General features: G+C 37.3%; 1 protein-coding gene across 10 annotated transcripts in view; it reads left to right on the forward strand.

Annotated features, from left to right (window-relative positions):
* WDR17 (WD repeat domain 17) overlaps nt 1-21,561 on the forward strand; it is a 79,388-nt gene that overhangs the window by 4,616 nt on the left and 53,211 nt on the right. For 5 of the 10 annotated variants that reach the window (XR_013825433.1, XM_079908924.1, XM_079908928.1 and 2 more), the window contains exons 2-4: nt 5,908-5,989; nt 8,089-8,210; nt 19,222-19,350. Coding sequence is in view for 9 of the 10 variants with exons in the window: in XM_079908924.1 (XP_079765050.1) it covers nt 8,145-8,210; nt 19,222-19,350 (195 nt within the window). In the remaining variant the exon portion in view is untranslated. Of the gene's footprint in view, nt 1-5,413; nt 5,990-7,254; nt 8,211-18,294; nt 18,809-19,221; nt 19,351-21,561 lie in introns of those variants that run through there. The other 5 variants (XM_079908930.1, XM_079908925.1, XM_079908927.1 and 2 more) reach the window with 5 other exon arrangements.

The following is a 21,561-nucleotide window of genomic DNA, read 5'->3' on the forward strand; positions in this document are numbered from 1 at the left end:
TTCTTTATCCTAATGCACCTCAATGGTACTTAAGTGTACATAGCCATCACATCTACAATTGAATGTTAGAAATAAGAAGCTTTTGGAAGTTACATCTGAAGCCTGGATTATGGTTACCATTGGGTAAAATTTTGAAGTTGGACGCATTTATTTTCTAGACTTTCTGACCCTTTGGTACTAGACGCCATCTAGAATGGTGTTATTCGACATGTATCTTAGACCAGCATCCCCTGGGAGCATGTCAGAAGTGCACACTTCCAGGCCACAGCCCTGCCAAATCAGAATATCTGAGGGAGCACCTGGAATCAGTGTTTTCAGGAGGCTCGAGTGATTCTAACGCAAGGTCACGCTTTAGAGGTACTGATAGAAGGTACATTGTGCCACTGGACCTAGTCCTCTCTTGAACTGGTAGTGTTCGTATACAACTCCACCTTTGAAACTTTACTTAAACTACTAAATAAATGAACTCATTCCTGAAGATATTGAATACAATTGTGGATACATTTAAATTTCAATAGTAGCTTTTTGGACACAATATCTCACTTGCATTATTAATTACATTAGTTCATCTTTGTGGGAATTTTATGGTGGCTAAGGGAATAATTTTTGACAGGTGGCCCGTTGACTAGATTAGTAACCTGTCTCATATATGCACTGGTCCTGCCTTAGCTGATACAACTCCTTACTTATCAAACTTTAGGATTTATTTCCGGCCTCCTATCAATGTATGGATGCATATATAAAAGAAATTTTGGATGTAGTGACTTGGTGTGAGCTGTTTCTTAAAGCTTTCAAGCTTTAAATCCATTTGATTTCCTTTGCTGGTTTTTCTCAGCATTTGACAAAAAAATTTTTTTTTTTTTTGGTACGTGGGTCTCTCACTGTTGTGGCCTCTCCCATTGCAGAGCACAGGCTCCGGACGCGCAGGCTCAGCGGCCATGGCTCACGGGCCCAGCCGCTCCATGGCATGTGGGATCTTCCCGGACCAGGGCACGAACCCGTGTCCCCTGCATCGGCAGGCAGACTCTCAACCACTGCGCCACCAGGGAAGCCCTTGACAAAAATAAATTTTAACACCCTTGGCCCAGAACATGAAAATGCCAGTCTAACTGACTGTTTCTGCCAAATGAGAATCCTGATTTTCAGACACAGATAACATAAAGACCCACCCTACTTTAAAAACTCATATACAATGTCCAACTTACAGAACAGATGAATTCAAAGGGGGACAGGCATCCTCAGGTTTACAGAACAATTCATGCCATAGCTTCTCAAGTCCTCCTTCATGAGGAATGATCCTATTTATAAAAATAAAGCTACTTATTTTTGCTTTAATCCTACATCTTTTTTATGACAATGTTTACGTGTTTACTTTCATAATGTCTCTTTCAGTGGAATATTTACCTCTTCTTAGTTTATGGGTGAAAAATACGTGATCTCACTCTTCTATTTCTCTTTGGCTGAGTCTCTCAGAATGGTTAATTGAAGGTATATGAATGGCCCTATTGTTCAAGAAAAGTGTATTACATCTTTGATCAAATTAAAAATCTTTTCCACATTGCAGGTCAAGAGATTCTGTAATCCTTCAAGCGCCTTGAAAATCTAATTTCGTAATTCAAATCCATATAATTTTCACTTTGGTGGTTAAAATGTAGGAAGTATAAAAATAAATATCTAGATGAATGATAGATTAAGTATATAGATGGATGATGAAATAACTACATTCACTTTGCCACATCTTTGAATTAGTGTTCTGGTCTTCTCCGTCTTACCTATAATCCTTTGTTTTGCTGATCAAATTGGAATTCATACTGGTATAAGTGGTCATTCTGTGAGTCCAAACTAGAACAACCATAATGACCTTATTCTTTTCTATTTGCTATCTAATCCAGGATTTTAACATAGGTTAATACTGTACTTTGTGACCTATTTTATCATCTAAGCTTTTAAGAACATTAGGATTTGACATATGTTGGGGATGCTGAGATATAATGTCCTGCCAAGCACATGAAAGGTAAATTTAGGAATGATTGAAATTTAAGAGATTAATCTGGTCAGTAGAAGTTACCAGAGGCAGTTTATCTGATAAACATCTTTGCTATTGTTGAACTGAGTAAGTAGTTCTCAAGCTTTACTCTGCTATATAAATCATCTGGAAATGATGTTAAAAAGCAGGTTTCCAGACTCCACCCCAAGATCCACTGGCCCTAGATTGTGATCCAGGAATCTTCATTTTTAGCAAGTTTCTCAGTTAATTCTGATGCAAGAGACCCGAGAACCACACTTTGAGATGCACCGATTTAGAGATTTTTTTAAATTATATTTATCCTTGATAACCTATGGCTGTACATATCAGTGAAAATAGTGGTCATTTAGAATTATGGATACTAGACAGAGGAAGAAGATCTCAAGTCAGTGGGCTAGTGGCTGCTTAAAAAAAAACCTTCCACTTTTTTTTTTTTTTGGCAATTTCCAAATGCTTTCTAATGAGCACGTATAGTAAATACTAACATATTAACTATATGTGCTCACTAGAATTTTTTGCATCACTCTGAGCATATAGTGTATTCAAATTTTAAACACTGATTTTCAACATGATATTTTTAGGTTTTTAAAAAAATTACTGTAGGCAATAGATTTCTATTAAGAAAATTAACAAACTTCTGAATAGGACAAAGAGGAGTTCAAGAAAACTACCCTGACTCTCTGCATGGTGATATGTTTGTGACCCTGACCTTTGAATACACATCTTTATATACTTTGATCGATTTTTCTCTTTCTCAAGCCTCCCCGGAGTGCTTCCTGGTCAGAGTCTCTGCTTTTGCTGCTCCCTCTGTTTAGTGCGCTTTCACGTAGTACCTATGACATGACTATAGTACCTTTTAAAATTTTATTGTTTATTTATTTTTGGCTGTGTTGGGTCTTCGTTTCTGTGCGAGGGCTTTCTCTAGTTGTGGTGAGCGGGAGCCACTGTCTTCATCGCGGTGCATGTGGGATCTTCCCAGACCAGGGCTTGAACCCGTCTACCCTGCACTGGCAGGCAGATTCTCAACCACTGCACCACCAGGGAAGCCCTATTTTTACTTTTCATATAGTCAGATTTTCTGGTAAAAATACTTCATTTTCAACTATTTTTGTTCTTACATATTAAAAATATCATGTGACCTAAGCTAAAGAGAAGTATACTGTATCGATTGTCACTTTGTTACCAGTGGTTAGAATCACCAGTAACTGGAGGGTGTTGTCAGCTATATTGATTTGTTGTTTTCCAAGGGTGAGCTTTCAAATTGTTCTTAGGATGTAGCTGTTTAATATTTTTGGAAGGTCATCGCTGCCAGCGTTTAGGCACGTGCTGGTGGAGATTGCTCTGGGGCACACCCCTGTGGAATAGTACCGACTGAGGAGTCCGAGGATCTGCTATGGGCGTGGCATTAGCAGGCATCCACTGTGAACCATCACGCTGAGTCATCAGACTCTGTGGGTGTTTCTGTGGACCCCCAAATGCATATCCTTAATCTAGCCCATCTCAGTCCCCTGCTGCTTGCTTTGCAGACTTTGGTTTTTACCCGTTTCCTGTTGTGAGATTATTTATTCCTTGTGTCCACCTTCCTCATCCGCTTGTCCCTGACCTTGCTTCTAAAAATACTTGTGGGTTAAAGCAGCATTAGTGCATATCTCAGAGAAAGACTTAACATGTTGCAAAATATGATGGCTGGGGGTGGTAAATGGGGCAGGAAACTCTAGGGGCAAAATAAAAAGATAAATGAAAGTGTCCAAGTGAAGTTAGAAAATATAATCCAATTATACAACACCTACTTATATGTGGACAAGTCATTTCAGTTTATTTTCCCCTCTTAATTTTGTTAGTATTAGAAAGCACTGCTGTGGATTCTTAGTGTATAATTTCTTTTTATTTAGATTATATACCTGACAGCAGAAATGTGCAATTTACTGTTTTGTACCAGCAAATTTCCACATCAGCATAATTAGCATAAAAGAAACATTGTGAGCTTCCTAGAAATCTCCCTCATGGCTCCTGTCTGTCACTACTTCCTTTTCCCTGAAGAAAACTCTCTCATAACTTCTAGTAGCATAGATTAACTTTGCTGGTCTTTAAACTTTTATAAATATTAGAATCCTATGATATTCATGTGTGACTTTCGGTCATCATTACATTGTATGGTTCATCCGTTTCGCTGTGTATGGTTCATTTTAATTATTGTATAGTACCCCAGTGTACGACTGTCCTATCATCTGAACTCCCAGATTGCGGGAATCTGGTTTTTAGGGGAGACTTGTGTGTCTCCCTCTCCTCAACCCCGCTCTGAGGCAGCCAAACTCCACTTTATATCTGGGGTGGGTGCTGAGTAAGAGAGAAAGCACCTCTTCAGTGGCAGATCTGGGCTTCGTTCTGGTTCAGGATGGGAGCCCAAGATGTTTTCCTGCCCACCCCCCAGGGGCTGGTAGCTTTTGCTTCTTCCCTTCTCCCAGTTCTGTGGGCAGGAAGGAGGGTTATCTGTCCCTCCCTAGAAGCAGATGGGCTTTGCTTTTACTCCCTCCCCATTGTCCCTGGGAGTGAGGGTATGTATTTCCTCTCTCCGAGTAGCTGAAGGCTTGTGCTCCTTTGGGAGAAGGATTCAGGGGCCTATACAGAGTTGCATGCCTGTCAGCTCTCAGTAGCCAAGTGCCTCCTATGTGCCTGAGCCACTACGGGGGACTATGTCTGATTTGCCCCCCTCTTTCTCCTAAGCCCCCGATTGAGGCCTGAGGAGAAGATCTGACAGGTGAGTGCAACCCAGCTTGCACCGGGGACCTCCAGTTATTCTGAACTGATGCTCTAGCTCATACCGGCCTTTAGGACTTCCGCAGATTTTATCTGACTTTCTCCTCCCCGCTTTGATGGCAGTCGCCTCTTTCTCCCACTCCCCGTCAAAGGCGAAGCCGTTAGTCTGTTTGTCTCCCCATCTCCCCCGACTGGTCTCCTCACTCTTTGGAATTCCCTTGATCGCTTTGCAGCCTGACGATTTAATATTCTCTTTCTCCAGAGAGAATATGCTTTTGCTTTTGGAAAGTATGAGGGTAGGGAAGACCCCCTCAATGCAATCATCGAATGAATCTATTTGAAGCTGAACTTCAGTCTTTGTAAAGGAGAGTCTATTTCACGCTAGTGTTAAGGTGTGGACCCACGTGGTTCTCACTGAAAGGGCACCATTATTAGGCCGTTTTCTTCCTTGGCAGCATATGGACGCCAGTTTTTTTCCCTCCAGTCCCATGAGATTATGAAAAGCTCTCCATAGCGTCTTAGTATTTCAGCCACTACTTTTAGAGAGTCAGATCCTGTTGGGGGGCAAGTAGCATTCCCCCCTCCCCAGCCCCACCCTGTTCCCTACAGGAGGGTAGCTGTGGAATGTCCTCCTCATGTTGATGGGTGTGAAAGGAAGCAAGCCTTACAGCCAGAGCTTGGAGCTGGAACATTCTGACCTCTGCCCACATATCGCTGGGGAAAGCAAGTCATACGGCAAGTCCAAAGGCAACAGGCCAGGGTATATAGTCGGCCCGTGATGAGCTCATAAAAAGGTATAGGTGCAGAGAGGGATATAAAAAGGTCATGACCCGCAGTCAGACCACAGGTTACTTGTGTGTTGTATGAATCCCTGCAGTAAGTTTTCTGACGTTGCAAGCCATTTTACTTTATTTATTTATTTTCTTTAACACAATGACATCTAGCCTTTGGCTCTTTTCATTTCCTTCCATCACTAATCTTAAAAGGCAGGAAAAATTTTCTGACTACGAATTAAGTTAAATTTGTGATTTTAACAATAAATTAGTCAGTTAGACCCGTGGAGGAATACACAGATGTAAAGATGTGGAGTAGATGTCACCATGACTTTCTCCTTCCTGTTTCAGTTACTGCTAAGTGATTGTGACATGCTTCCGCTCTGAGATCAGCTAAAGGTTTCAACCCTGCGCTCCAGACCATCAAGGAGATGTGAGAGTTGAACACTATTGGCCATTCTTATACTAAATGAACCAGATTCTATGCACTCTCAGATAATCAAAATACCTGAAATACAATCAAAAATATGTATTTTTATGCAAGATAATATTCATCTGAGATTCCATGATGTGAAATATTTTACTTTTCTTAGTTCTTGCAAATATGGTAAATAGTGCTCATGGAAAAAGGTCAGGAAGTATGACATGAGAACTGTAACGTGCCCTACAAACAAGGTATTCCTTTTAACTATATTGTATTTATAGTGACATAGTAAATACTTGGTACCTTATATGATTATAAACTAATTTTACCAATTCAAGTTTGCATTTTATTTTCCCTTTAAAAATTAATTTCTGAAATAATTTGATTAGCCATTTCTCTGCAAGGAATTGAATGGTAATCCCATTTCCCTTGTTGATGAGTATATTACCTGTAATTTGGATACATTTCTTTAGCCCCTTTCCAAGTTGCAGTTATGTGTACACACACACACACACACACACACACACACACACACACACACACACACACACCCCTTGGTTCATGTGAACTACCACTAGTTGACAAACTCTTCTAGCATGTGTCAATTCACGCAACAAACATTTTGTACCTTCTATGCAAATATGAATAAAACATGTTCCTTTGTCTTGGGCAACTCACAGTTTTTGTCTCTGCAAATAATCACTATCCAGTGCACACAAATATAGACTTAGAGGCATACAGATGAGGGATTTGGTGCATTTGTGAAAGGCTTCAAAGAAAAGGGACATTAAGTTGGGTCTTGATAAATATGATACAGCGTATTAGTCACAAAAAAAGGGGAAGAGGTAAGACAGCTCAGGAAAAAGCATTTCACAACTTAAAGGCATAAAACCATGCTGGTATAGAACATGTTTAGGAATTGCAGTGAAAGCAGGGAGGTTAGTAAGTAAAGTATTTCATTAGTTTGCACAAGACAGTGGCGTTAGGGATGGAGGGAAGGGGCTTTTGAAGAGACATGTTAAAGGTAGTTGTTAAGACTTGGTGATCAAATGTAGCAGGAGGTGGAGGGGAAAGTGGTGAAAGAATCAAAGATGGCTCGCTGTTCTTATTTCGGGTTACCGTCGAGTATAGTTTTGGTCACTGGAACAGGGAATGCAGGGCAAATGAAAGACTATTGGGGGGCAGTAGAAAGGGATTCTTATCACTGGAAAGGGATAAGCTTGGCTTTACCGATGTTCATATTGAGATTACCAGATACAAGGCTGCGGGATCTAGGTACAGTAGGTACTTTAAAATGGAGTTTAAGGGCTTGGCATGAGAGACTGCAACCACTGAAATGGTGGCAAGATAGTTAGATATACCCTGGGTAGGCGCTAGATATAGATCCAGGGCGGGGTAAAAAAGCGTAAGGCAGGACACAGACACAGATCTCTAACTCAGAATAGGATAGGCAATGACAAGAGAGACAGCAAGGAAGGACCACCAGTCCAGAGGGTGGGACTCTGCAGGAGATGCAAATTCTGAGCAGTTAGCCAGGAACCAGGGGCTCTGTGGGAACCCAAGGGCAGGACAGAAAGCATGGTCCAGATTCGGGGAAGTCAGCAAGATGGAAACAAAATGAGCACCAGAGTGTACGAGTCCTGGAGCTTCCTGTGGAAGCCTATTCCCAACTATTTTGACCTGGGGCTTCAAGCAGATATTATTGAAAATATTTCTAGAGAATAAGGAAGAAGAGGAATTCTGAAGGGTGCCATGTCCCATTTGGTATATTTTTAGAGTGAGATAAAGATGTTCTCAACTAGCTGCAGTGATGTTTACGTGTCATACATGTGTTTCTACGCCAGAACAATGAAAAGTGAAGGGCTAATGAAGTATTTGACATAGCATTGTCTAGTACAACAACATAATTATCATTTGATTTATTTCTTATTTGACTATAGGCTTACCTTTCTGCTTTAGCATTATTTTTACAGACACCGTTATTTATAAATTATTAAAACTGTTTCAGCTGAAATGTGTATGTACTTCTAGTGTCTTGTACTGAACAACATTTCATAAGGCAGAGTTTGGTAAACCCCTTTGGTTGAAACACATTGTTATTACTTTAGGTGCTGACTGTTCTGAAGCCGGTTTCCAATTGCCTTGATTAAAGTAGGAACATTCTATGGCTTGGATGACTTACCTTTCGCATTGGTTTGAGCAAGATGATTGCTATGAAGGACTACAAAGAGTAAGATATATTTACGTTGTAATTCTAATTTTCTGTGATTTTTATCTGCTTTATTTCTCATGCAGCTGTATTTCTGTGTCATTTATATTGCGGACATTTTTGCATTGCAGGATTCTGAGGGTAAATAGGATACTTATCTGATAGACTTAAAAGCAGAGGTAAGAAAAAATATAAGGATAGTCATTTATTGAAGAAAAGGTGTTTTTTTTTTTTCTATCCTGATTTCAGATGAATTCTTAACGTGTTCAGATTGTCTTTAGGCTTTAAAGATAAAATAGGATTCTTTCTAATGTGATTAATGTATGAAAATAGCAATAATTTCAAGAAAGTAATTTTACATAATTTTATGATAGAAATATGTATGATAATACCACGTATTATAATAATATTGTAAAAGAAAATGAAAAAACGTTCTGAAGAAGAGTGCCATGTTCCATCTGGTAAATTTTTAGGCGATTAATTATGCTTCAAAGGGATTTGCATTGTTACTATGGCAACTGTTGCGCAGCACAGCTATTCTGATCTATTTCTACTGCAACAGCAGAAAACTGCCATCTTTAAATGCACCTTATCAAAATGGATTTAGTTTAGAATAACATAAGATTTCTCTTTGATTATGGTCACCTTTTCAATGAAGGATTTCTTAATTACCTAAATGAAGGAGATTTGTGGACTTTTCTTTTCATTAATGAGTGGAACAAAAGAGCCAGAATATCTTGATGGAGTTTTACCAGCTTTATCCCCATTGTTGTTTGAGGGCGTGTACTACTAAAGACAGGCAGCGCTGAATTCTTCTTCCTTCCTCCTTACTTCTTCAGGGTACTGTTCTAATCACATCAATCAAAGATATTTTCTCAGCACTTTACTTCGTTTAGATTATCTTTTTAGTTGTCAATCCTCAGCAGTTTAAGCCTCTTGGGTTTTCTTCTTCAGATTTTTTTTTTTTTTTTCCAGCTGTGAAACAGGCTGGTAAACATCTCAGGAGCCAGTAAATATCTAACTCTGGAGAATAACCCTCATGGTATGGATCCTAAAGCGTTCTTCAGAAGGGAGGTTGAGAATTACTGGGTAGCTCACCGTCCCGAATTCCAGCCTTAACCATAATGATAGAAATGTTTCAGCTTATGCGTTTAATAGCAGTATTTGAAGTTGCGCTGGACGGACACACACACACACACACACACACACACACACACACACACACACACACACAGACACGCGTGCACGCACTGTAATGCCAGCATCCTTTTTTATATTGTGTGAGTGCATTTAAAATGTAATAACAGTGCATTTCTGATGTTCAGACAGAAGGCTTTTTGTTTTCACGTGTAGTGCATATATTCCTCTACGGGAAAGGAAAGGGATGACAATCTAATTTGGAGGGAGCGGGTGACTGATTTTAAGAAAATGCGTTTTGCTAAAATTGTATGTCTCTTTTTAGTGATTTTGAGGCAGCTCATGGAGATTTTGAGGATTCAAAATCCTTCCCTCCACCATAAGCCCAATCTGCCCTTTAATAAGCTATGGCCTTTATAAGTGAATTCCTTGTTCTGAGACATATTAAAAGAATAACTATTCTCATATATAGATATAGTCCAACCCTAAAATTACCATATCCTCTTCATGAGTTTAAGCTTTTCTTGGCTCAAGTATTTATCAGTTCTTATACAGACTTAGATGACAATGAAACAGCTTATTCTAAATAATGAAAATTGAAACATGATTATTTAATTTCTTCTAAAATTCCAGCTTAAAATTCTTCAGATGATATATATGTGCACATATACCCTATATAGTCAGCATTCAGAACACCAGATTTTTCCATTGTTATATTTTTAATGCTTACTGGAAAAGATAAGTTGGTTTTTGAGCTAAAAAAAACTTTATCTTTAGATCACTGAAGCGGCCTTTATACTTTAATTAATATTTATGGCATATGTATATATTTCTACACACACAGCACATGTATATGAACTTGATTTTTTTTTTTCTTTTATGAACTTGATTTTAACTTAGTTTTATAATTTTATTTTTGGCAGTATTATAACTCTAGCTATATTTAAATTTCATGCTTATGTCATATAATCTTGCATATTCAGAGGTGAGCTTTATTGTTATACAAATCTAATGCAAATATACTCTTATAACTTGCTTTTTTACATTTCATACACTTACACTTCAGTGTAATTATAATGTATGTATTGTGTATTTCATATAATATAAGATTGAAACCAAGAGTAGAATTTAGGTTAAAAAAATGAAAATAATATCTCTGTAGGGCTGTAGTTGTCAGGCTACTGACACTGTCAGTTGCACGTGAGGTGACACAGTGCTCAGACTTTCTTCCTGAATCCTTTGTAAATCTGCATTATTCAGTGAACTGCAAGGTTTAGTACTTTATCTTTAAAGTGTGTATATTGTTTCTGGGCCAGAAAGATGATGTTTTCTGAAATAGCAGATCTTTAGAATGGACATGGAAATTCTTAGGTGGTTCACATAAGAAGGAAACGTATTCTTAACTAAAGATAAAAGGGTACGTAATATTTACCTGAAATATAAAACTACCTGTCACATACAGTTAAAATATATTTGATTTCCTATATATGTGACATATTTGTAGGATTTATATTTAAAATATAAACATATATTTTGAAATGGACCTTCGGTTGAACGTTTTCTATTTTTAGTAATGCAGAATCACTAATTGTGTAACATTCATGCTGACCACAATGATATCAAAAGCTTCTGGACATTTCTTTTTATCTCCTCGGTAACTGAAGATATCGCTTAATAAAGGCTACATAATATTATATATATATATTTTATGATACTTTTGAGAAAAATAATATAGAAGTTTCAAATACTAGCAGTTTAAATACATAATTCAGAATTATAGATGCAATAGTAGTCATATGTTTAATGATGCATGATTTTTTAATACCTCATTCAAAATCCTAATTTTTTTAAGAAGCTGCCATTTTGTTTTTTCCTGTTTATTATTATTATTATTATTTTATTTATTTATTTTTTTTGCGGTACACGGGCCTCTCACTGTTGTGGCCTCTCCCGCTGCGGAGCACAGGCTCCGGACGCGCAGGCTCAGCGACCATGGCTCACGGCCCCAGCCGCCCCACAGCATGTGGGATCTTCCCGGCTCGGGGCACGAACCCACGTCCCCTGCATCAGCAGGCGGACTCTTAACCACTGCGCCACCAGGGAAGCCCTCCTGTTTATTATTTTAATGGCTGGTTTAGACAAGTTATTCAACTCTGAATTATGAAGGATTTAAGTTGTTGGACTATGAAACTTATAAAAGCTGCTTAGGGACATACGAAGGCATGCCAAATTGTATGACCGTATTGAAATGTTTATATTATCTGAAGTTAGAAACTAAAAAGAAGTAAATCAGGATAAACTGATAAAATAAAAAGTATTGGCATGGATTTAGAAGTAATTTATTTGTTTTCAATAAATAAAGAGTTAGCAGAGGGACTTTTAGTTTCCAGTTTGTCATGTAGGAGCTCAGAAGTCTTTACTCTGGCCTAAAACAAATCAACAACTTTTCTTAGATTCATAAGAGAAGTGAGGTCACAAGGCAAACCGCTGCCCCAGATTGGAGAGACAGACAGGCAGATACGGAGAATCACAATGCACCAGAGCAGAAACCCACCAGCAGAAACCTCTGTGGAAACCAGAGCCACAGTGGAAAACCTGAACTGTAATTGATGAATTGCTGGAGGCCCATATATCAAGTCCGAGAGTTAAAAACTCAGGACGGCGGGGGGAGTAATAAGGAGGCCTCCAGGCTTTTCTGAGTTTTACCTCCAGGACCTTTACCAAGTTTTCACAGTAAATACCAGAGAAAGGTCCCTCCCTGCTTCTGGCAAAGGGAGAGGAAAAGGGATTGTTTAGAAATATGTCAGAGCACTCTCCTTCTTAACAAGGCTGCCCGTGAGGAGAGCCTGATCTGCAGAGATTATATCAGCACCTAACCTATCTGGGGGAAGGGAAATACCCAGTCCCTGCTCACTAGCTATCCTGTCCCACCTAGGGGAGAAAGATCCCTGAGAAAACTGGTGAAATTCCCATTCCACAGCCACAGGCTCCTCAGAAGACAGAGACTTAATCATAGGACCGCAGAATGCTTTCTCTTCTCCCACAACTTAACATTACATTACTAAAGGTCTGCTTACCAGTTCCTTTTAGCCAGTAACATCATGTTCTCCTTTCAACAAAAAATCACAAGGCACACTAAAAAGCAAAAAACACAGTTTAAAGAGATTAAACAGGCATCAGCTCCAAAGTCAGATACGGCAGGGATGTTGGAATTTATCCGACCAATAATTTTTTTTAAAGTATGATTAGTATGCTAAGGGCTTTAATGAAAAAAGTAGACAACATGGAAAAAAGATGGATAATTTAAACAGAGAGATGGAAATTCTAAGAAAGAATCAACAAGAAATACAGGAGATCAGAAATACTGTAACAGAAATGAAGAATACCTTTAATAGATTCATTAGTAGACTGGACATGACTGAGAAAAGAATCTCTGAGCTTGAGAATATGACAATAGAAACTTCCAAAACTAAGAAGAAAAGAGAAAAAAATAACAGAACAGAATGTCCAAGAACTGTGGGACAACTACAAATGTACAACTACATTTCCATACACATAATGGAAATACCAGAAGAAGAAAGACAGGGACAGAAGCAATAATTGAAACAATAATGACTTAGAATTTCCTAAAATTAACATCAGACACCAAACCACAGGTCCACAAAGTTTGGAGAACACTAAGCAGGATAAATGCCCCCCAAAAAAATACGCCTAGGAAAATCATATCCAAACTTCAGAAAATCAAAGACAAAGAGAAATCTTAAAAGAAGCCAGAGCAAGGGTCAGAATTATATCCACTTCTCAGAAACCATGCAATCAAGAAGAGAGTGGAATGAAACGTTTAAAGTGTTGGGAGAACTAAAACACCAACCTAGAATTCTGTACCTTGTGAAACTATCCTTCAAAAGTGAAAGAGAAATAAAGACTTTCTTAGACAAACAAAAACTGGGGCATTTGTTGCCAGTAGACCTGCCTTGCAAGAAATGTTAAAAAAAAAAAAAAAAGTTCTTCAGAGAGAAAGAAAATTAAATAGGTAGAAATTCAGATCTACATAAACAAAGGAAGAACAGTGGAGAATGACTAAGTGATGGTAAAATAAAAACTTTCATTTTCTTATTCTTAATTGACCTAACAAATAACAGTTTGTTCAAAATGAAATTAGTGACAGTGTCTTTAATTATATAAGCTTATGTGTGTACACACACACACTTACACATACATACATATATATGTGTCAGGTATGCTTATGTGTGAGTGAAATGAATGACATCAATGATACAAGAGATGAGAAAGAGGAATTAGGATTATTTTGTTTTTATAAGGTACTGAGAAGTGGAATAGTATTATTTGAAAGTAGACTTGGATTAGTTGTCAATGTATATTGCAAAATCTAGGACAAGAACTTAAAATGTTTTGTTTTTCTTTTTGCGGTACGTGGGCCTCTCACTGTTGTGGCCTCTCCCGTTGCGGAGCGCAGGCTCAGCTGCCATGGCTCACGGGCCCAGCCGCTCCGTGGCAAGTGGGATCTTCCCGGACCAGGGCACGAACCCGTGTCCCCTGCATCGGCAGGCGGACTCTCAACCACTGTGCCACCAGGGAAGCCCTAAAATGTTTTTAAATGAGGTATAATTGATATGCTAAGAAAGGAGAAAAAATTGAGTCGTACAAAGTACTCAGTTGAAACCACAAAAGAAAGAGAAAGTGTGGGAGACAAAAACAGGGCCAAAGATCAAGGGCAACAAAATGAAACAGTAAATATATAGTAGATATTAATCCAACTATATCAATAATCACCTTGAATGTTGATGATCTACATGCACCAATTAAAAGACAGAGTTTGTCAAAGTGGATCAAAAAACAAGGCCCAACTATATGTTTTCTGCAAGAAATTCACATTAAATATAAAGGCACATATAGATTAAAAGTAAAGGGATGGAGAATATACCATGCTAACCCTGATCAAAAGAAGTAGGCATGTCTGTCTTAATTTCAGATGGAGCAGACTTCAGAGCAAGGAAAGATATCAGGGATAAAGAGGTACATTACATAATAATCAAGGGGTCCGTATTCCAAGAAGATATAACAATCTGTAATGTGTATTCACCTAATAACAGAGTATCATAATGCATGAGGCAAAGCTGATAGAAGTGCAAGGAGAAATAGATGAACCCACTATTATAGTTGGGGACTTTAATATCCCTTTATAAGAATTTAACAGATCTAGCAGACAGAAAGTTAGTAGGGACATAGCTGAACTCAAGAGCATCTTCAATCAACTGGATATAATTGACTTCTATAGGCTACTTCAGCCAACAACAGCAGATTACACATTCTTCTCAAGCTCACAAGGAACATTCACAGACTAGACCATATTCTGGACCAAAAAACACACCTTAACAAATTTTAAAAGTATAGAAATAATACAGGTCTGCTCTGAGACAATGGAACTAAACTAGATATCAGTAGCAGAAACATAGCTGGAAAACCCCCAAATACTTAGAGATTAAACAACACTTTTCTAAACAACACATGGATCAAAGAAGAACTCTCAAGAGAAATTAAAAATTATTTTGAACTAAATGAAATTGAAAATACAACTTAATGAAGTAAAAGCCCACAAAAGCAGGGCTTGGAGGGAAATTTATAGCATTTAGTGCATTTCTTAGAAAAAAAGGAAGATCTAAAATCAGTCGTCTAAGCTTCTGCCTTAGGACACTAGAAAAAGAAGAGCAAATGGAATTCAAAGTAAGCAGAATAAAAGAAATAATAAAAATTAGAGCAGAAATTAATGAAATTGAAAATAGAAAATCAATAGACAAAACAAAACTAAAAGCTGCTTCTTTGAAAAGATCAATAAAGTTTATAAGCCTTTAGCCAGGCTACTTAAGAAGAAAAAAGAGAAGAAATATATTACTAATATTAGTAGTGAAAGAAGAGGTATCACTACAGATCCTATGGACATTAAAAGGATAATAAAGGAGTACTATCAATAATTCTATGCCCACAAATTTGATAACCTAGGTGAAATGGACCTATTTTTTGAAGACACAGTTTGCCAAAACTCACACAAGTATAAATAGACAATCTGTGTAGACGTGTATCTAGACCTGAATAGACCTATGTATCAACAGATGCTGAAAATCATTTGACAAAATCCAGTACTTCTTCATGATGAAAACTCTCAGCAACCTAGGAATAAAGGGTAACTTCCTCAACTTGACAAAGAACATATTTATTCCTCATCTTGATAAAGAACAAAAACCCTGTAACTAACATCATACTTAATGGTGAGAAACTTGAAGTTCTCCTGCTATGATCAGGAACAAGGCAGGGATGTCTGCTCTCACCACTGCTTTTCAACACTGTACTGAAGTCCTAAGTAATGTAACTGGACAAGAAAAGGAAATAAAAGGTATACAGATTGGCATGGAAGAAATCAAACTGTCTTTGTTCACAGATGACTTTAGTGTCTGCGTAGAAAAAAACCTCCTGGTACCAATATAGTGATTTTAGCAAGATTTTAGAATACAAGATGAATATACAAAAGTCAATCACTTTCCTATGTACCAGCAATGAACAAGTGTAATTTGAAATTTAAAACACATTACCATTTACAATAGCACCCCAACAATGAAATACTGAGGTTCAAGTCTAACAAAATATGTACAAGATCAATATGAGAAAAACAATGAAACTCAGACAACAGATATCAAAGAACTAAATAAATGGAGAGATATTCCATGTTCAGGGATAGAAAGAATCAATAGTGTCAAGATGTCACTTATTGCTAAAACTTGATCTATAGATGTGATAAAATCCCAACCAGAATCTCAGGAAGTTATTTTTTTGGATATTGACAAACTGATTCTGAAGTTTATATGGAAAGGCAAAAGACCCAAAACAGCTAACACAGTGTTGAACGAGAGCAACAGTCAGCGGCCTGACACTACCCAACTTCAAGGCTTACTGTAAAGCTACAGGAATAAGACGGTGTAGTATTGATAAAAGAATAGACAAATAGATCTGTGTAACAGAATAGAGAGCCCGTAAATACACCCACATAAATATAATCAACTGATCTTCAACAAAGGATCAAAGGCAATACAATGGAGAAAAGGTAGTCTTTTCAACAAATGGTACTAGAACTGGACATCCACATGCAAAAAAATTAATCTAGACTAGACCTTACGTCTTTCATAAATGGATTTTAGACCCTAAAGGTAAAACACAAAACTATTAAACTCCTAGAAGATAACATAAGAGAAACCTAGATGACCTTGGGTATGGCCATGAATTTTTAGATTCAACACCAAAGGCATGATCCATGAAATAAAAAATTGAATGCTAAACTTTATTAAATTAAAATATTCTCCTCTGTGAAAGACAGTGTCAAGAGAAAAAGAAGACAAGCCACAGACTCGGAGAAAATATTTGCCAAAGACCATCTAATAACTGTTACCCAGAATATGTGGAGAACTCTTAAAATTCAACAAGAAAAGACAAACACCCCAATTAAAAAAAACCAAGGACCTACTGTATAGCACAGGGAACTATAGTCAATATCCTGTAATAGCCTAAAATGGAAAAGAATCTGAAAAGTAATACATATATATATATATATATATATATGAACCACTTTTCTGTACGTCTGAAGCTAACACAACATTGTAAATCAACTATACTTCAATAAAAATAAAAGGGAAAAAGACTTGAAAAGACACATCACTGAAGAAGATGACATGTAAGCTATGGAAAGATGTCCAGCATCATAAGTTATTAGGGAATTGCAAATTAAAACGACAGGGAGGTACTACTACGTGCCTATTCGAATGGCCCATCTAAAACACTGACAGCACCGAAGGATGGTGAGGATGTACAGCAGCAGGAACTCTCACTCATTGCTGGTGGGAATGCAAAATGGGGCAGACACTTTGGAAGACAGTTCCATAGTTTGTTACAAAATAAACATACCCTTACCAGGATCCAGCAATCTCTTCCTTTTCCACTCTTTCTTATTTACCTAAATGAATTGAAAAGTTACGTCCAGACAAAAACCTGCATACAGATGTTTATAGTGGCTTTATTCATAATTGCCCAAACTTGCAAACAACCACATGTCCTTCAATAGGTGAATGGATCAACAAACCACGGTACATCAAAACAATGGACTGTTATTCAGTGCTAAGAAGAAATGAGCTATCAAGCCATGAAAAGACATTGAATACATATTACTAAGTGTAAGAAACCGATCTGGAAAAAACACCATACTCTATGATTTCCAGCTATATTCTGGAAAAGGCAAAGCTATGGAGACAGTAAAAAGATCAATGGTTACGTGAAACTACTTTGTATGATGCTACAATGGTGATGCATGTCGTTATGCATTTGTCAAAACCCGTAGAAGGTACAACTCCAAGAGTGAACCCTAATGTAAACTCTGGACTTTGGATGGTAATGATGTGTCAGGGTAGGTTCATCGTTATAACAAATGTACCATCTGGTAGGGATGTTGATAGTGGCGGAGCTTGTGCGTGTAGGGGAACCGGGGGGCGAATGAAAATCTCTAATTTCTACTCAGTTTTGCTGTAAACCTCAAACTGCTCTAAAAATAAAGTTTATTAATTTTTTAAAAAGTAAAACAGAGTTAGAAGAAAGTGAAAATTAAATGACTCCATTTTGCCTGTATATTTAAATATCTTTCCCTTATGTTTCTTTTCCAAATATAAACTCAAAATTTGTTTACACACGAACATTAATAGTAATCATACATACCAAGGATAAACTATAACAGCCTATTTAATTCACATGTGGTTGAGATAATGTATATTTTCAATGAAAAGTAATATTGTCATAACATTACTAATTGAAAAAAAGTGTATTTTTAAAATTTATCCAGAATGCTAGGTGTCATTAGAGGAGGAAGAAAGCAGGTATTTGTAGCAGTTTCTTATACTTGTAAGCACCGAAAGGTTGGTAGCACCGCTTTTTTATCCTGCCAGTTTTCACTGCAAATTATTTACTTTTTTGGGGAAATATATCACTAGTTCCACCCAGATAAAGGAATTTAATGGGATGAAGATAGAAATTGGAGAAGAAAGAGAAGAGGAAAAAAGAAGAGATTTTTTCAGGAAGTGGAAATATGAACTAGAAAAGATATAAAGAGGAAAGTAGCTTTATAAATAAATGAGATATAACGTAACTGACTCTGGGCTCTTTTACTCTAAAATCCTCTGCCCTGCCACATAAACGATTTATATTCTGTAATTTCCAGCTTCCTCTGTCCTCTCTTCACAATGAACACCACCGTTAAGCCAGTTTGTATTCCTGCCTTGTGTACCTCGAATAGTTTCTGTGAGGACGTAGCGTCAATGTGAAGACTGAAGTTCTGAGACAGAGGTCACAATCCTCCCAATATTGTATTGGCTCACAGTGTTTAACATCTGAATTTGCTGCCTTGAAGGAATTGCCAGTGTTTAAAATTGGTACGTTTACATAAACATCTGGATATTTCCATTTCCTTGGGAAGTTCCAGAAATCTGGCAACATGGAGTAACCTTCTCCAGTGGTACCAGACCCTTTAGATAGGATATACACTTTCTATTTCACTCTGGTCCTTGTCACTCCTGGTAGGATTACCAACCCTTGGTCAAGTGTCAGCCGTCATTTATTTTATAATCTCTCGCTTCCTTAACTGAAGTGACCTGCCTTGATGTTCGTTGACATTTGGAGATTTCAACTCCTGTTCTTTGAAAGTAGACGCTGAGATTGATGGCGCTAGTAGAAAATGTTTTCAGGGCGTAAAGATAAGGATTGAAGAAAACAGATGTAAAACAAAGAAGAGGAAGTTTATTGAATAATGGAATTGACTGATATGCCTCTGAATTTGTTCCTCAAGGCAAACATGTCCCAGGTAAGACAAGTGGGACTGCTGGCTGCTGGATGTCAGCCATGGAACAAAGATGTGTGCGTTGCCAATGGAGACAGGTTTGCGTACTGCGCTACCCTGGCCATCTATGTTTATCAGGTAAAAGAATGCTGATTCTTTCCAAGTTTTCCTTTTATCAGGTAAAATTACTATTTAATTAATACTTGAAAAGCTTAATGCTGTAACTTTATTGATATTGGTATTTTATTGTATATTTTGTTACTATTTATACTCTGTTAGTTTTCCAAGTCAAGCTTTTAGAAAATGCCCATATCATAATATTAAATTATTAGCAAATTCTTAATTGATTTAGTAATCCTATTTTGGTGCTATTCATCAAAAAGAATTTCTTCAAGAATTAAAGATCCTGTTTTATGAATGGTGAACAAGTAGTTCTTAATTCTTTTAAACTATATTCCCATATAATTAAATGGAATTCATGTGTCCATTTATTTCAAACCTTACTCAGTAACATGTGATACGAGAAAATAGTCTTATCAGTTGAAGAAGTGAGTAGTCCTTTAGAGAGCCTTCTATTAAAAATAGTGCAGTTGTAACATATTTTGAGATAGTCTTGGGACTATCACCTTTATCACTTGGGACTATCACCTTTATCACTACCTTTTTTCATGTGCTGACTCCATGCAGACGTCTCTTATCAGTTCCCAATCTACACAGCCAACGGCCTTCTGAATTTTTTCATATAGAGGTGACATGAGCATCATAAATCCAAGTCCAGTTTTTCTTCTTAAACCTGGAGCCAGTATTTCAGTGTCACCCACTAACCATTAGTCTAAACCACAGATGTGAGAGTTATCACCGACTCCCTCTTCTACTCACGTCCTGCACCCTAGGTAACCAGGACTGATTCTGGTACTTTCTACCTTTTACTCCCTTCTTCATATCCTTCTCACCTAAACTACTATAACAGTTTCTTAATATTCTCTTTGCCTCTATCTTGACTCCCTCTAATTTATCCTTCAGTGTAACCAGTCATCTATAATGCAAATCTAAACTTTTCAGTCTTCAGTCACTCCTCATTCCTTAATATTAACATCCAACCTCATGGTATGACATCCTTTCATGATCTTCCTGTCTCCGTCTCCCTGTCACCTTGTGCTCCAGACCCTGAGATCATTGCCTTTTCCAAAACTACTCAGACTCTTCTGTATCTTGCCTGTGCTTGCACTAATTTTTCAGTTTGCCCACATTGCCTGTCCAGATACGTTTTCTCATCTTTCAAATGTCAGCTCAAATGTATAAGCTCTTTTCTACATTCTGCTTTTTCCTCGTTCTTAGTGAAGGACCTTATGGAATGGATTGCGTCTCTACATGCTTCCATTGACCAGAATGGGTCTTTCTCATCTTTGAATTCTCAAGTTACTGCACACTCTCTGGCACTTAGTAAGCACTTAGTAAATGTTTCTTGAATTTTTTTTATCTTGAAATACCAACTCACTTCAGTTAAGAGTGAAAAAAAATTATTGCTTTATTCTGGAGTAAAAATTCCTTTAAATTGCTAACAGTGTTGTAGTTTATTGAAAATTTAAGAAATAATAGCATTCATCTATAAACCAATTAAGTTTCCACAATGCTAAGATTTTATGTAGTCCATTTCTCAAGATTGAGGAAATATCTAGCAATCAAAATGCAATTTCAATGTAACTCACATCTTTTTGTCACTTCCCGTTCCCCAGAAGACAGGAGCAAGCCTTCTAAATGCCCCTTTTGTTTTGCCATCTACCTCATTACCACCCTATGTGTGTTGCTAAGCTTCCTCTTCAGAAATTTCTCCCTTAATCTTTGGTCCCTATTGTCTTGTCTTTTACTTCCTCCTAAAGAAGAAGAATTTATCAGGCAGGGAAAACTATTCCTCTGAGGAGTCAGGAAGGTAAGAAAGTGGATGAAGGCGAAACTTAATTTTTTTAATGTTTGCATATATCTTGTTTAATGATGACATTTTATGACTTGAATACTTAGGAAGATTAAGCTAAAAGATTAATCTAAAAAACCTATGAAGAAAGTTTGCGTGTTATTAAAGACTAAAACAAACTAAAAATTACCCTGATTTAGAAGTTAATACAAATAAACTTGGGTGACAGTTAGCAGTTAGGATTTTACGGCAAGTATACGGTTAAAGAAAGGTTGGTGTAGTTAATAGTTAATAGGATAATGGTTTGAGTAACTCTTACGTAACACTGTGAAAGGTTTGTTATGTGTTAAAGGGAAAAACCAGGTTCAACAAAATGACATATACAGTATATACATCTCAAACATGGTAAAACTGATAGAAAGATGAATTGATCCACT

Source organism: Stenella coeruleoalba (assembly GCF_951394435.1).
Source record: "Stenella coeruleoalba genome assembly, chromosome: 21".
NCBI lineage: Eukaryota > Metazoa > Chordata > Mammalia > Artiodactyla > Delphinidae > Stenella > Stenella coeruleoalba.